Raw genomic sequence first — 13,691 nt, 5'->3', positions numbered from 1 at the left:
AAAAATAAAAGAAGAAAAAAGGGGAGAGAGAGAGCGGACAGGCCCAGGCAGTGGTAAGACAGCCATCCACTCCGAAGCCCTGTGTGGAGACGCGCGTATCACGAGCAGGACACTGAAGACCCTGGTTCGCAGCAGGACAGAGGGATGCGCGTATCCAACTTCTTGATCTGGAGGGAAGGCACTACATCGGGATTCCATTTGCTGTCTTTCTCGTTTGGTCCCATGTCTGGAGTGTCTACCATGTTCTGACGTGGGCTAGATATGGGACAAAATGGACGAAGTGGATGGGAGCATTTTGGCCACGGTGGTCTTCTGCGGTCTTACATATCTGTATATCTGGGACGGTCTGCACGCAGAGTGTGACGAGTGCCGTGTTGGATGTGGGAGGAGAAGTCGTGTCACTTGGAATGTAACTTCATTCGTGGTTTGGGTTCTAGACTAAGGGGGGGAGGTCAACTTCAGAGTAGGCGTCAGTGTGTAGGCTTATCCGCCTACTCGTTCTGCCATTGGTCGATGTAAAGGCTTATTGAAACCACAAAACCAGAGCCTCTGGTTGTCGACTCCATCATCGTGCATTTGAACTGTCAATGAGCTAAGCCGGCAAACAGGAAGGTGGCTAAAATTTCTTGGTATCGTGTTTTGAGGCTTCGTACAGCAATTCACGTATCCGAACCTAATCACCAGACACCAATAAGTCGGCCGCGACCCAGGCTGTAAAGTATCCATACCACTGACATGCCTCCATAGTTCTATGTTGGCCGGCTCAGATCATACTATAGGCGTGCTTGTCGCCCACCAGACATGTACTGGCAGAAGGCAGGGGGGCCCGACAACGTATCGTATCCCGTGTCCTATTGTAAAAGCCGATCCGGAAGGCTTTCGAAGAGGACTGGGCCATGTCGGGGGCCGAGTAGGCTTAGACCAAGCCGAGAATGCGCAGGCTCGCCACCAGTTGATCGTTGTTGATATAGAGTGTCCTTCTCTGGGTTAAGGTAGATGGGAGACGAAGTGCTTGACTGGCTAGAGGAGAGGAGATGCCCGGAGATTCTGGCGACCCTTTGTGCTTCTTGACGAGCCTAGTGACAGGGGAATTATGCGCCGGTCGTGTTGTCACAACAAACTTGTGTTTGCACATTAAGGCTGTCCTGTGCGATGCAAAACCATTTTTCATTTATCCCCTCGAAGGTTCATCCAGAACAACATAGAAAACTCCATTCTGGTATCAATACGTACTATAGACCAACAAAACCCTTACCCTTTATCAAACTCCCTTCAACGCCTATGCTGATGAGTGTCGTACCTTACATCCAGAAATGATGCTGATCCAGGTTTTCCAGCTCACAAGTCCAAAGTTATGCAAGCATCCTCGCCCCCACCAGTTCTTCCGCTCTTTCTCCTCCTTCCCCTAATTTGCTGTGCTCTGTTCTTCGTAGGGGGCTGCTCTTGCTGATTACCACTTTCGTTGTGGGGGTCCTCCTGGGTATCATTATCATCATGTGTCTCCCACCGCCTGACCGGCTCTCGCCTCTTCGTCTCTTCCCATGCGCTCGCCAGCTTTTTGCGAGTCTTCTCCTGCTTGCTCCACTCCCTTGAGTTAATCCTCATTCTCGCCACAGCTCTGAGGGCGTTGGCGAATATACGTAGATTACGCTGAGCTCTTGATTGGGGTGCTTGATTGGTAGATGACGTAGAAGTATGCGTCTTATGTGATCGCAGAAGCTGTTCCGGAGATTTGATGCCCAATTGCTTATGAATCTGGGAGAGGACGCGAAGGTCTGCCTGGTTACTGTTGTTTCTATGTTAGCACAGTGTTTCGTGAAAAGGAAAAGGAAAATTGGACCAGGAATGGCCAACGTACCATGCCTCGGCGACACTCAAGCGCAGTTCCAAGAACCGCTTCGCAAACGCTGCGTCACCCCTTAACTTGGCCTCTCTCTCCCAACGGGCTTGCATCCATTGCATCTGCATTGCCAGACCCCTGAGCTCCTTTTCATGTCGTTTGGCCCCCTCATCTGCTGCACGAATTACGGCTTCATGGTCAGCCTGATCCACGACGTCCAACACTAGGTTGCCAGAAGCGGAGCGAATCGACGTGCGATGAGCTGCAGCCGTCTCCTTCGCGGCTGCGTAGGCCGCAGAAGTAGGAGCCGCCAACGTCGACCCAGACGAGGTTGAAGCACCAAGCGAAGATGATTTGTGTGACTCGATCCAAGCAATAGCCCCTTGAGCACTTTCCGTAAGACGCTCGCAGTCTTTCTCTAGTTTGAGAGCAGTAGACTTATAGGTTGCTCTTTCGTTACGTGCCTTGTCTAGCTTCTGGCGAAGGCCACTTTGAGCAGTTTCATAAGAATTGATGGTAGCGGCTTGCTGTCGGATGTCGTGCTCGAGGGCTTCGACCTCAGCTTGCGACTCACGAAGCATAGACCGGAGTTCATGGCGCTCGTTAGGCTCCAAAGTATGGTCGTCCGCTGCCAGATTCTGACGAAGCGAACGAGAGTGCTGCAGCTTATAGATATGGTGCTCGAGTTTTCGAACGGCTTTCTCGTGATGGCTCTTGAGCTCGGCCATTGCATTCTGTGACTCCGCTGCGGCATATTCAAGCACCAGCTTCTCGTCTTCAAGCTCTTCGAGTTGGGCCTGCAAATCCTGTACCACACTTTGTTGGTCGGACGTCGTCCCGGAGGCGCGGCGTTCTGCTTCTCTCAGTTTCTGGCGCATCTCCCGCAAGGACTTGTTGGTGCTCGTCAGTTGATGCCTCAGCTCAGAAATCTCCTGCTTGCGAGTTGATGCCGAGTTAGAGCCAGACGCGTTAGGAGACTTGATCAGTTGGGTCATCTCAGCTTCGTGGAGCTTGCGCTCAAGATCGGCGATCTGTCGTTTCAAAGCACGCACAACGTCCTTATGTCCAGTTTCGCGCTGCAAAAGCTCAAGCTCCTTCTTCCGTGCTGAAGAGAGGTCCTTACGCATGAGAGAAATTTCCGAGTTGCCTTCTCCATTGGCGCCACCAGCATACATGGATCGTTCTGCGAGTTGCACTTCATACTCGTCAACCCTGCGCTCCAGATCTCTAATAACGCGCTGCGCGGTTTTGAGCTCCTGGCTCCCGTTGCCGCTCGACTGGCGCATTTTCGTCTGTAATGACAGTATTTCCTGGTTCAGTCGCTCTTCCGCTGCAGCTGCTCTCTCGATTTCGTCTTCCAGAGACCTCTCAATAGTCTCGCGCTGGGTTTCCAGCGAACGGTTCTCCTCACGCAGACGACGTGCCTCGCTGTCAAGTTTGATCTTTGCCGTACGAAGATCGAGGCGCTCCTGGTCAATGCGGTATGTGTCGCCATCTTGCTGGCGGAAGCGGCGGAGTTCTTCCTCCACTTCTTCACGCTCAGCTTTAGTTTCAGCAAGCGAAGCGCGTAGCGAGTGAAGCTCGGAAGTGAAGTTGGCCAATTGGTCTCGTAATGACTCTTTTTCTTTAGTTGCACGATGGAGCTGGGCGTTTGCGTCAGCCAGCTGGCTCTGTAGGCGGGAAAGTGATTCGGAGGTCTGGCGGTTACTCTGCTGTGACACTGAGCTAGTAGCTCGAGCATTATCGGCATCATCTTGCAGCACTCTCAAGCGCTGCCTTAGGTCATCGCATTCTTGTTGGGCTTGCGCGAGACTATGACTTGCTTGCTCAGACTCTTCGTCCAAGGTAGACTGCAACACTTCAACCTCATCCTCAAGAGCCTCGACCTTTTCGAGCTGGCCCTGGTAGTCTAGCTGGCTCTGACGAAGCTGGTCCCGTACGGTGCTGACCTCTGTTCGGAGTTCCGTCAGTATCGACTGACGAGCCTCCAGATCCTGCTTGAGATTATCAATCTGTCGACTCAGAGACGCTTCCTCGCCCTTGTGGCGCTCAGTCTCGCTATTGAGTGCCTGTTGCAATTTGGCCTCCTTTCCAGAAAGCGAGCCTTCGACTTCTCGCAACTTGTCAATGGCTTTCTGGAGGCCTGCAGCCCGTTCTTCGGCACGATCTCGCTCTGACTGAAGGTTGTGTTTTTCGTTCTCCCATTTCTCACTATCGTTGTCGTACAAGTTGTCCTTTTCGCGGACTTCGGCCTGCAGATTGGATATCTCGTCGTTGAGGCGGTCAATATCGGCCTTGAGCTGGTTTCGAACATCTTGCTCAATCTGGAGGGAATGCGCCTTCTCTTGGTCCAAGTTGTCCTCAAGCTGCTCGATCTGCTTCTGAAGTCGGGCGACATCCTTCTGCAATGAGGCAGACTCGGCGCCTAATGCATCATGGCGTAGTTGTAGGAGATTCTTTTCGTCGGTTCGTGCGCCAAGATCGTTCTCAGCTTGCTCAAGCTTGTTGACTAACGACTGCCGTTCCGTATCCCATGAATCCCTCTGCTGCAGGAGTTGCTTGGCCTTGGTCTTCAGCTCGTTCGTGTACTTTTCCTTGTCGGCTGTTTGCTGCTCAAGAAAATTGTACTTTTCGTGGGACTTCTCCAACTGATCCTGCAGGCGGATAACCTTTTCTTCCAACTGACGAGAAGACCCTTTGGTGACGACGGACTTGTTGGACATTTCTTCTTGTAACTCGTCCAAGTCATTCTCAGCGCGTTCCTTATCAGATTTGGCCTGCTGCAACTCGTCTTTCATGTTGTCGACTTGCTCTTCGAGTCGACGAAGACTGGCCTCCAGGTCTTGGATGGTGTCCCTGGCCTCGTGCAGCTCCTCACTGGCGTGCGCTTTATCTTCCAGCTCGGCTATGCGAGCCTCGGCTGACTTCCATTTGTCTTCTGTTTCATCAAGCTTGTCTTTCAGACCTTCTATTTCTTCCTCTCTGTCGTTGATTTCGTTGTCTTTCTGTCGTAGCTCGGCCTCGAGGTCACCAATCTCGCCTTGGAGCCTGTCCAACTTGTCCGTGTCCATCTCGCCCTTTTCCAGCCGCTGTTGCAAATCTTCGATGTCGGCCTCCTTGTCCTCGAGGTCCTGCTTGAGCCTTTCAATTTCGACCTTCTGGCTCTCGTCGGCGTACTTCTTCTTTGCCCTCTCTTGCATGCTGAGGATCTGCTCGGAATAGGTTTCGAGGTCCTTCTCAGCATTGACTAACTGCTTCTTGTACTTGGCGAGGTCGCGCTGCAGAGTGACCTTGTCGACCTTCAACTCGGTATTCTCCTTCAGGGCGGCCTCGCTGAAGCCTGGGCCGGCCTTCCTAAGTGCCTCCTCGAGGAAATGGATCTTGAGCTTCAAGCCAAAATTCTCCTTTTCGATTTTATCGATGACGTTCTCCTGCTCACGAAGCGAAAGCTGGTTTCCGTCGTTGAGGGGGCCCTTGTCGGCGCCACGTCGCGGTGGTAGAACCACGGGGGTGGATATGCTGCTGTCGTCTGCTACGTGAGGCATAGGAGTGGCATCCAAGTAGGAGTTGCTGCCTCGCGAAGGACCATACAAGGAGGATTCGACGGCGACGTTGGTCATGTCCATATCTTCGACGATCTTGCCCAAGGCGGCGGGTGTGGTGAGACTATGCCTATTCTCCTTGCCATACTTGCGGGCGCTGTTCCTGGTGACGCTCTTGAGCATAGGTGTGAACTCGGCGCCACCAATGCCTTGGGGGAGTTGGTTCCGTCGATCCTTCAGAGGGCGAGCGCCGCGGGGGGTCTTGAGGCTAACGGGGCCGGATCGGCCGTTGCGCAGCTGCTGTAGTATGTTGTTGTCCTTGGCAGGTGATTGGAAGGAGGGCTCTTGTGTCATATCGAAGTCGGGCTGGCGATCGAGGTAGGTGGCATCTCCCACATTGGTGCGCGGCGTGTCGAGCCCGCCAAAGTCGTGTTGCACCATGCCGGGCAGCTCTGACGGGTATGCTATGATATTGTGAAGGGAGCAAGGAAGCAGGAGCCGGAGCAGGAACACATGCACAGGCAATCGTGTTGCTGTTGTCTACTTCATTGAGCGATGTAGTTGAATGCGCAGGGCCATGTGAATAGATACACCGTTCGTAAACGCCAACATCAAGGGAGAAGCAAATGCGATTGCTAGTCCAAATGATCCAAAATTGGTGTAAGTCGACTTCAGTGGGGGGGTATCCAGACGCGATGCATTCATATGCTAGACTAGAGCAAGGCGCGTTCCGTCACTACAAAAATCGGCCTTTGTTTACTTCTGGGGCTTGAGCCAATCAGTGGAACTCGAATGGAGCCATGCTCAATGTCCCTTGACAAGGTGTATGGGATACATGCATACATGTTGTGGATTAACTTACTTGGTTGGGGCTCATGTTTTCCACTTGGGCTTCGGTCGGACGTGGCAGAACAATAAGCCGTGACGTACGCTAATCTCCCATTCCTCGGGCATCGATCAGTGGGGATGATACATAAATAAACCACAACTAACTTACATACCATGTACCTACATAGGTTTGTACTACGTGCGCATGTACTGTGCCGTAATCAGGTCGATTGAAGGCTTAAGACAAGTGCCCCACCAAACTATATCTTATCAATTCCCGTCCTTGCAGTTACATACATACATACATACATATGTACAGTACAGTATGTGCCTTCCCTTCTCTTCTTGCGCTCCTGAAAAAGATGAGTGCAGTTGGGGCTACCAAGCAGACCAAAGAGTAAAGTTGATGACAATTTTCAAGTCCATAATCTCCAGGATATACACATGCATATACATACACACACACGCACACGCACACATGTATGCGGATGGTAAGTAGAGACGAATATCTTTTAAAAAGGTACCACGGTCTCGTCTACGTTTGCGTTCGGGACTTTGAATTTGACTCGAGTCAATGACGAGCGACGCCTATGATCTCACTATCCTGTCGGTGCAGTACTGTACAGTAATGCATTAACTTAAGTTGGTCTTGGTCCTTGGAATTGCGCACCGACGACGTACATTCTATTCAACCCAGGTAACTTTGGGTTTCATCATAATTCCCCCTTGATGCGAACAGCCACCTTGCGACAACTCCTGCCCCTTCGTGATTCCCCGGTGCACAGCTTGACAACGCACTCACTCGACAAACATGTCGTCATTTGCAGAGCTTCCCGACGAGATCGTAACTCACATCCTCAACTACCTAGCGCCCGAGGTAACACTGACCGTCATACCTCGTCTCTCGAAACGATTCCACCGCATCACCGACACTCCCTTGCTATGGAAGTTTTACTGCGAGAACAGCTTCAGGTACTGGCAACCCGACCACAACATCAAGCACAAATTGCGCAATAAAGTATCCGACGTCGACTGGAGGGCCCTGTTCGCACTTCGCCATCGCCGCAATCGCCGCATCGCTCACCTCTTGGACGACATCGTCGCGTCCCGCGTCTCCAGACTACAGAAGACGGAGGAAATCTGCCAGTTCGGATATGATGCCAAAGACTTTCTTCTCCGCCAGTGCAAAATTCACGAAAGCGCCGACGATGTGCTCGCCCGCCGATTCTACTCGTGCAACGTGCTCGACAGTATTCATCGGAGCGTCGCCATAGAAGAATGGGCCAAATACCCGACACACGCCGCCCGCATCGACAGTGACAGCATGACACCTACTGAGCGATTGCGGTGCGGCATGAAACTCGAGCGAGCCCTGGGGGCGTTTGACATGTTCGTGCTTCACGACAACGAAGGTGATATGGACGAGATCTCTGTTATGCTTGACAATCTGATCGACCAGTTCCGCGCCCGCCACAGTACCGCCAACATGACCACTCGTGACAAAGCCCTGGCGCTGGCTGCATGGCTTCACAACAATAATATTACAGGCATGGAGAATGAGCCTGAGACCTTTCGTTACCTGCGCAATTGTCTTATCGGCCGAGCACTCAAGGATGACCGCCATCCTTCCCTTCCCATCATATCAGCTGCCATATTTTCTGCCCTCGCCGAAAGGATCGGTGTTGAGGCTTACTGCTGCGCGTTACCAAGTCGGGTCCTTGCCGTCGTGCTGGCGCCTGAGGGCTTCACTCTTGACGGCCTACCAGCGGCCGATGATGAAACCGAGCGGCACAAGATGTTCCTTGACACCTACGGCTCCGACAGTGAAGTGCCCTTGGAACAGCTACATGCATATCTCTACCGTCTTGGCGCCCATCTCGGAAGGGACAGTATGCTGGTCCCCAATGCCACCGAGCTTATAGTGATGCGCACGGCACAAAACATTCGAGCGTCTTTTACTAGTTTTCGAACAATAGAGCGGCCCGTGGCAGAGCTCATCCCCTTGATTGAGCTACGCCGGGGGGATTGGGCTCGCAATCTGCAGCCCGCTCTATATAGCATGATCTGGGCAAGTATAATGATGGTGCCTGTGCTGCCGGAGAACGAGGATGTGCGGTGGGACTGGCAACAGGACGTCAGAGATCTCATCAATTACTTCTATGAATATTTCCCCGAAGACGCCTGGCTCGTCGAAAAATATGTCTGTCCCATGTATGACACGTTTGCTGCACCTGGCCAGCGACAGAATGCTTGGGAGTTGCCTTCCAGGCGAGTTAGGGACCAGATCAAAAAGATCCGTCAGGTTGACTCGTCTGAACGCGCGCCACGTCGTCGCAGCGATCTAACGACTGCGTTGCCAGTCAGATATCGTATCGGTCAGGTGTTCAAGCACAAACGGTATGACTATCACGGCATCATCCTCGGGTGGTCAGTCGATGGGGTTAGTGAGTCCATGGGTTGGGATGGCGACAACCTGGGCTGGACGACCAAGAGGGCGGCTCAAGCGTTCTACCGATGCATGGTGGGTACGGACGGGTCAGACCATCATGTAATTGCCGAAGACAACATGGAAATTTTGGATCTCTCAGGAGGTGGCAAGCTGCCAAGAGAGATCCACGATCTCGTTCCCATGGCCGGCAAGTTCTTTCGGCGTTATGACAAAGAGCAAGGCGCATTTGTGAGCAACATGCGGGAGCTGTTTCCGGAGGACTAAGATACCCATATCAGGTTGCGAGAAATGATTTGGCCAGCTGTAGTAAATGCCGTCCTTAATTCATTAATTCAAACCAAATTCTGTAACATTTTGAGTATAACTGTCAAACTCGGGCGCCTGCGAAGGAGTGGGTGCTGAAGCACAGACAGGGCCCGAGTGGACCCATGTCTGCCACGCTGCCACGCTGCCACCACGCCGCCACGCTGCCACGCTGCCACGCGTGCCACGGTCGCTGAGCAAATCTTTTGGGGGTCGTCTCATGGTTGACCTCGCCACTTTGGTAGTTGGTCTCTGTCGGATGATTCAGGAACGTACATAGGGCTGATAGAAAGGTGCATCGCATTGGGCGAGAATTACCAGGGCGAGATACGAGCAATTTTGCACATGAAGCAGCGCGGTCGGAGGTGATCGGAGCCGGGCGCTGAAAACGCAACGGCCAATCCGGGCCTTCCGTCTCTGACCACTAGCAGCCCATTTGAGCGTTCGCAAAGTCCATGACCTGACAAAAATCATGCAACCAAGAACTCTGACAAGCAAATCGGCCCGCACGCTACATTATACCACCATAAATGGGTCTCGGCTGTAAACATGGCTCCATTGGATGCCGTTATCTAAAGTCAATGTGGATAGCTCCCTGCAGCTACGAGGTTCCTAGCTCACCATTGCATCACCACATGTATGTGGCCGGATCCGACTCCTTCCTTAAGCTTTGAAGCTGAGTAACATTCAACCTGGTTCGAGAAGCTTGAAGAGAGGCATTCAAATACATCCATATCCTGCTTCGTTTTCCAGTTTAGTAGCATGCAGCAAAGAATCACATAATAACCTACAACTTCTATCATCTTCAACATTGACTGTCCAAGTTCAAACTTACTTATCCGACGACATAATCGTTATTCCTCATCAACATGGGCGAAAAGTCTTTAGATATTCGCACGAACAGCCTTACGAAGCCCGTCGACGTGGCTGAGTATCTCTTTGCCCGCCTGCATCAGATTGGTGTGCGTTCAGTCCACGGTCTACCTGGCGACTACAACTTGGTCGCTTTGGATTACTTGCCCAGCGCTGGTCTGAAATGGGTCGGCAGTGTAAATGAGCTCAACGCCTGTATGTTTCCCCGCCACCCTCAGCTTCTGATTGACAAAATCTAATGTGTGTCCACAGCATACGCAGCAGATGGCTATGCCCGCATCAAGGGCATCTCAGCCCTGATCACCACCTTCGGAGTTGGTGAACTCTCAGCACTCAATGGTATTGCCGGCGCCTACAGTGAAATGGTGCCCATCGTGCACATTGTAGGCTGCCCCAGCACTGTCTCACAGCGTAACGGCATGCTTCTGCATCATACGCTCGGCAATGGAGATTTCAGTGTGTTCTCGGAGATGTCGAAGTCCGTGTCAGTCGAAATAGCCAAACTCAACAACCCTGCAGAGATCGCCGCGCAGATTGACCATGCACTCCGCGAATGTTACCTCAAGTCCCGCCCCGTATACATCATGTGGCCTACGGACATGGTGACTATTAAGGTAGAGGGCGCACGGCTGGACACACCAATCGATCTGGAGGAAGCCAAGAACGAGGTAGAGCGCGAGGATTACGTGGTGGACGTTATCCTGAAGTACCTACACCAGGCCAAGAACCCAGTGCTTCTGGTCGATGCGTGCGCTATCCGCCACCGCGTCCTCAACGAGGTACACGCCCTGATCGAGAAGACACAGATTCCTGTCTTCGTTACACCCATGGGCAAGGGCGCCATCAACGAGACACATGAGGCATTCGGTGGTGTTTATGCAGGCACTGCGTCGCATCCGTTTGTGAAGGAGGCAGTCGAGAGCTCCGATCTTGTTCTTACTGTGGGCGCGTTGAAGAGTGATTTCAACACCGCCGGCTTCAGTTACCGCCTTAGTCAGCTCAACACAGTGGATTTCCACAGCACATACTGCTCTGTTAGATACAGCGAGTATCCCGGTGTCAAAATGCGCGGTGTTCTCAGGAAGGTCGCCGAGAGAGTCGATCTCAGCCAGTTGACGGTGCAGAAGGCTCCTAAGCCCCCCGTGACGGTCGCAAAGGCAGTAGGGGACAATGGACCTATTCTGCAGGAGTGGATTTGGCCCCGCATTTCAGGCTTCCTCAGAGATGACGATATCGTGGTTACTGAGACTGGCACTGCCAACTTCGGTATCTGGGATACGAAGTTCCCCAAGGGAGTCACAGGACTGAACCAGACCCTGTGGGGATCCATTGGTTGGGCCGTCGGTGCTTGGCAAGGTGCCGCACTAGGTGCGAAGGATGCTGGACAGAACAGAAGGACGATTCTGTTCGAGGGTGACGGCAGTTTCCAACTTACGGCCCAGGAGTTGAGCACAGTGATCCGACACCAACTGGACGCGATCATGTGAGTGAAAATCTTCTTACATAAGTGATACAGATACTAACGTGTACAAGCTTCGTCATCTGCAACGACGGCTATACCATCGAGCGTTTCATCCATGGTATGGAGGCAGAGTACAACGATATTGTGCAATGGGACTACAAGCAGCTTGTCACCGTTTTCAGCGGCGGCGCTGAGCAGGAGAAGAAGAGCGGTGCGAAGAAATATGTGGTCAAGACCAAGGATGATGTTGAGAAGCTATTTGCGGATCAAGACTTCAATGAACGCAAGGGGCTTCGGTTCGTCGAGCTATATATGCCCAAGGATGATGCACCGCGGAGCTTGAAGACAACGGCAGAGGCTAGTGCAAGGAACAACGCCAAGACTGAGTAAAGTGGAAAATAAAATGAGGGTATAGAAGGTTTGATAATCCAATAGATAAATTAGAGTTCAACTTTGTGGAAAATAGATAATGGAATACATGTTCCCGATCAAAGCATGCGCAACCTCTTAATAATTGATCGTCCAGTTGATCGCAGGGGGCCGGAGTCATAGGTGGCAGCGGCAGCTTGGCGCACCGAGACAGATTTTCTGCTCTGTAGCATGAAGCTTCCTTTTATCAAGCGTTCACGGCTTGACCACCATGTATTTTGTCTTTTTATATGTGTAGAAGAGAGCTGCGATACTACAGTATAGCCGTTTCTGGAGGACCAGTAATTGGCCGCAAGTGTATGTACGCCCGCTAGCGTTAGCCGTTCGCTTGTCTTACAAGATTCGCTTATTCCGGGCTGCGCTGTGGACAACGTACAACAGTCATATTAGGAACTTGTAACAAAATCGGCCAAGACTTGGGCCGGAGGGAGTTTTTCAAGTGATCGACTCATCCTACCGTAGTACACAGTCTCTTTCCCTCTTGCTCCTGAGCATATCAGTCTCGACTCCACCGGCGAAATGAGATACCATCGCATCAACAACGAGATCCAGCAACTCCCGGACAGCGGGATTCCATCAGCAGCAGCAGCAACACCACCATCCTCCTGCCCGGACCTTCTCGCCTCTGTCCTGACAGCCAACCCACCGGATGCCCAAGACCCTCTCAAGCGCGCCCTTCCCTTCCAGCCGCGCTCCTACCGGGACTTCATGCTCTTCGAGGACCACTACTACGGCGCGGCCCTCGGCTCCACCTCGCTGTGGCGTCCGTCCGCCTACTACGCGGCCAAGCTCTGGTCCCTGGCGACGTTCGGGTCCAGGTTCCCCCCCGATGAACCCGCCCGCGCTGTGGTACCGGCAGCCCATCTTCTACCAGTCGAACCATCTCGCCTTCTATGCGGACGGCGCCCCGGTTCATTGCCCTAGCTATGCTGAGTACCTCGACGTCGAGCTCGAGCTGGGCATTGTGCTGGGCGGGGAGTTGTTCAATGCGACGCCAGAGGAGGCCGAGGAGGCGGTGGCCGGGTTTTGTGTGTTTAATGATTTCTCGGTGCGGAATGGGCAGATGGAGGAGATGTCTAGGTGAGATCGCACTGGCATAATTCCTTTTCTCTTCTTATTTCTTTTAAATTTGGTCTTTGCGAATGAGAAGAGAGCCTCGTTAACCCGTCTCAGTGGTTTTGGCCCTCAGCACTCCAAGTGCTTCGCCAACAGTATTTCCTCCGTGGTGGTCTCGGCGGATGAGGTTTTCCCCATGATCAACAAACTCACGGGCAGAGTCATTATCAATGAGGTAGTGGTCAGTGAGTGTAGGGCAGATAGTTGGCAATTCTCAGTCGGTCAAGCGCTTGCGCATGCTTCCAAGAGCACAAGGCTGTATCCTGGGGAATTTTTTGGCTCTGGGACATTCCCTGCTGGAGCGGGTATTGAGCATGCCAGATTCCAGCTGAAGGTAGGCGATATAGTGAGGTTGGAGATCGATGAGATCGGAAGCGTGACGAACACCATCGTCACCGAGAAATGATTCCACTCACGGAGGATGGTGTGTATGTAGTGAAAAAGCCGAAAAGAGTCAAAAGAATTGGACCGAACCGCAAACAATCAAGACGAAAGTAGAATGAATGATATGAGCAAAAAGAAAAGTCAAAAAGGTGTTGTCCCCAGCTCAGTTGAACTGAACTGGGCACCTTTGGGAATTGAAACCCAACCAGGAGTCGCCCCTGGGTGCGAGAGCACCCCAAACTACCACTGCACCACAACGAGTGGGACTTATGCCCCAGGGCTCACAGTGTTCCCACGCCGGGGACTGGTTGGAATATTGTTGAGTTATTTTAAAATATGTATGTATGTACTTGCTTGTCGGTTGTTCTCTGGATAATGCTTCCTGATTACCCAGTATCAATCGACATTGACAATGACCTACCTCCCACCACTAATTTCTCACTTTCTATCTATATCGATGCAGAT

The 13,691-nt window shown here is 52.3% G+C and overlaps 4 protein-coding genes across 4 annotated transcripts; all 4 read left to right on the top strand.

Moving 5' to 3' along the window:
- The first annotated feature begins 6,367 nt into the window (after positions 1–6,367).
- On the top strand, positions 6,368–6,865 carry BKA67DRAFT_259260 (uncharacterized protein). The gene has a single exon (XM_046095802.1). The coding sequence runs from the start codon at positions 6,416–6,418 to the stop codon at positions 6,707–6,709; it is 294 nt and encodes a 97-aa protein (XP_045958018.1). The 5' UTR covers positions 6,368–6,415; the 3' UTR covers positions 6,710–6,865.
- A 156-nt stretch (positions 6,866–7,021) lies between these two features.
- BKA67DRAFT_535106 (uncharacterized protein) lies at positions 7,022–8,923 on the top strand (the record flags this gene model as incomplete). Its single annotated transcript, XM_046099966.1, has 1 exon — positions 7,022–8,923. The coding sequence occupies one exon, from the start codon at positions 7,022–7,024 to the stop codon at positions 8,921–8,923; it is 1,902 nt and encodes a 633-aa protein (XP_045958017.1).
- Positions 8,924–9,433: 510 nt separating this feature from the next.
- BKA67DRAFT_690873 (thiamine diphosphate-binding protein) lies at positions 9,434–11,790 on the top strand. The gene is made up of 3 exons (XM_046109151.1): positions 9,434–10,030; positions 10,088–11,318; positions 11,369–11,790. Exons 1-3 carry the CDS (start codon positions 9,832–9,834, stop codon positions 11,685–11,687), a joined length of 1,749 nt encoding a protein of 582 aa, XP_045958016.1. The 5' UTR covers positions 9,434–9,831; the 3' UTR covers positions 11,688–11,790.
- A 455-nt stretch (positions 11,791–12,245) lies between these two features.
- On the top strand, positions 12,246–13,248 carry BKA67DRAFT_658088 (uncharacterized protein; the record flags this gene model as incomplete). Its single annotated transcript, XM_046107223.1, has 3 exons — positions 12,246–12,489; positions 12,545–12,806; positions 12,900–13,248. 3 exons carry the CDS (start codon positions 12,246–12,248, stop codon positions 13,246–13,248), a joined length of 855 nt encoding a protein of 284 aa, XP_045958015.1.
- Positions 13,249–13,691: the final 443 nt, after the last annotated feature.

Source organism: Truncatella angustata (assembly GCF_020726525.1).
Source record: "Truncatella angustata strain MPI-SDFR-AT-0073 chromosome Unknown BKA67scaffold_4, whole genome shotgun sequence".
Classification (NCBI taxonomy): Eukaryota; Fungi; Ascomycota; class Sordariomycetes; order Amphisphaeriales; family Sporocadaceae; genus Truncatella; species Truncatella angustata.
This window is presented reverse-complemented; position numbering and strand designations above follow the sequence as displayed.

Excerpts from the sequence above, each read along its gene's own strand:
- BKA67DRAFT_690873 (XM_046109151.1), top strand. The coding sequence starts at position 9,832 with ATGGGCGAAAAGTCTTTAGATATTCGCACGAACAGCCTTACGAAGCCC. Across the intron at positions 10,031-10,087 it reads TGTAAATGAGCTCAACGCCT|CATACGCAGCAGATGGCTAT; the intron begins GTATGTTTCCCC and ends GTGTGTCCACAG. Across the intron at positions 11,319-11,368 it reads CACCAACTGGACGCGATCAT|CTTCGTCATCTGCAACGACG; the intron begins GTGAGTGAAAAT and ends AACGTGTACAAG.
- BKA67DRAFT_259260 (XM_046095802.1), top strand. The coding sequence starts at position 6,416 with ATGTACTGTGCCGTAATCAGGTCGATTGAAGGCTTAAGACAAGTGCCC.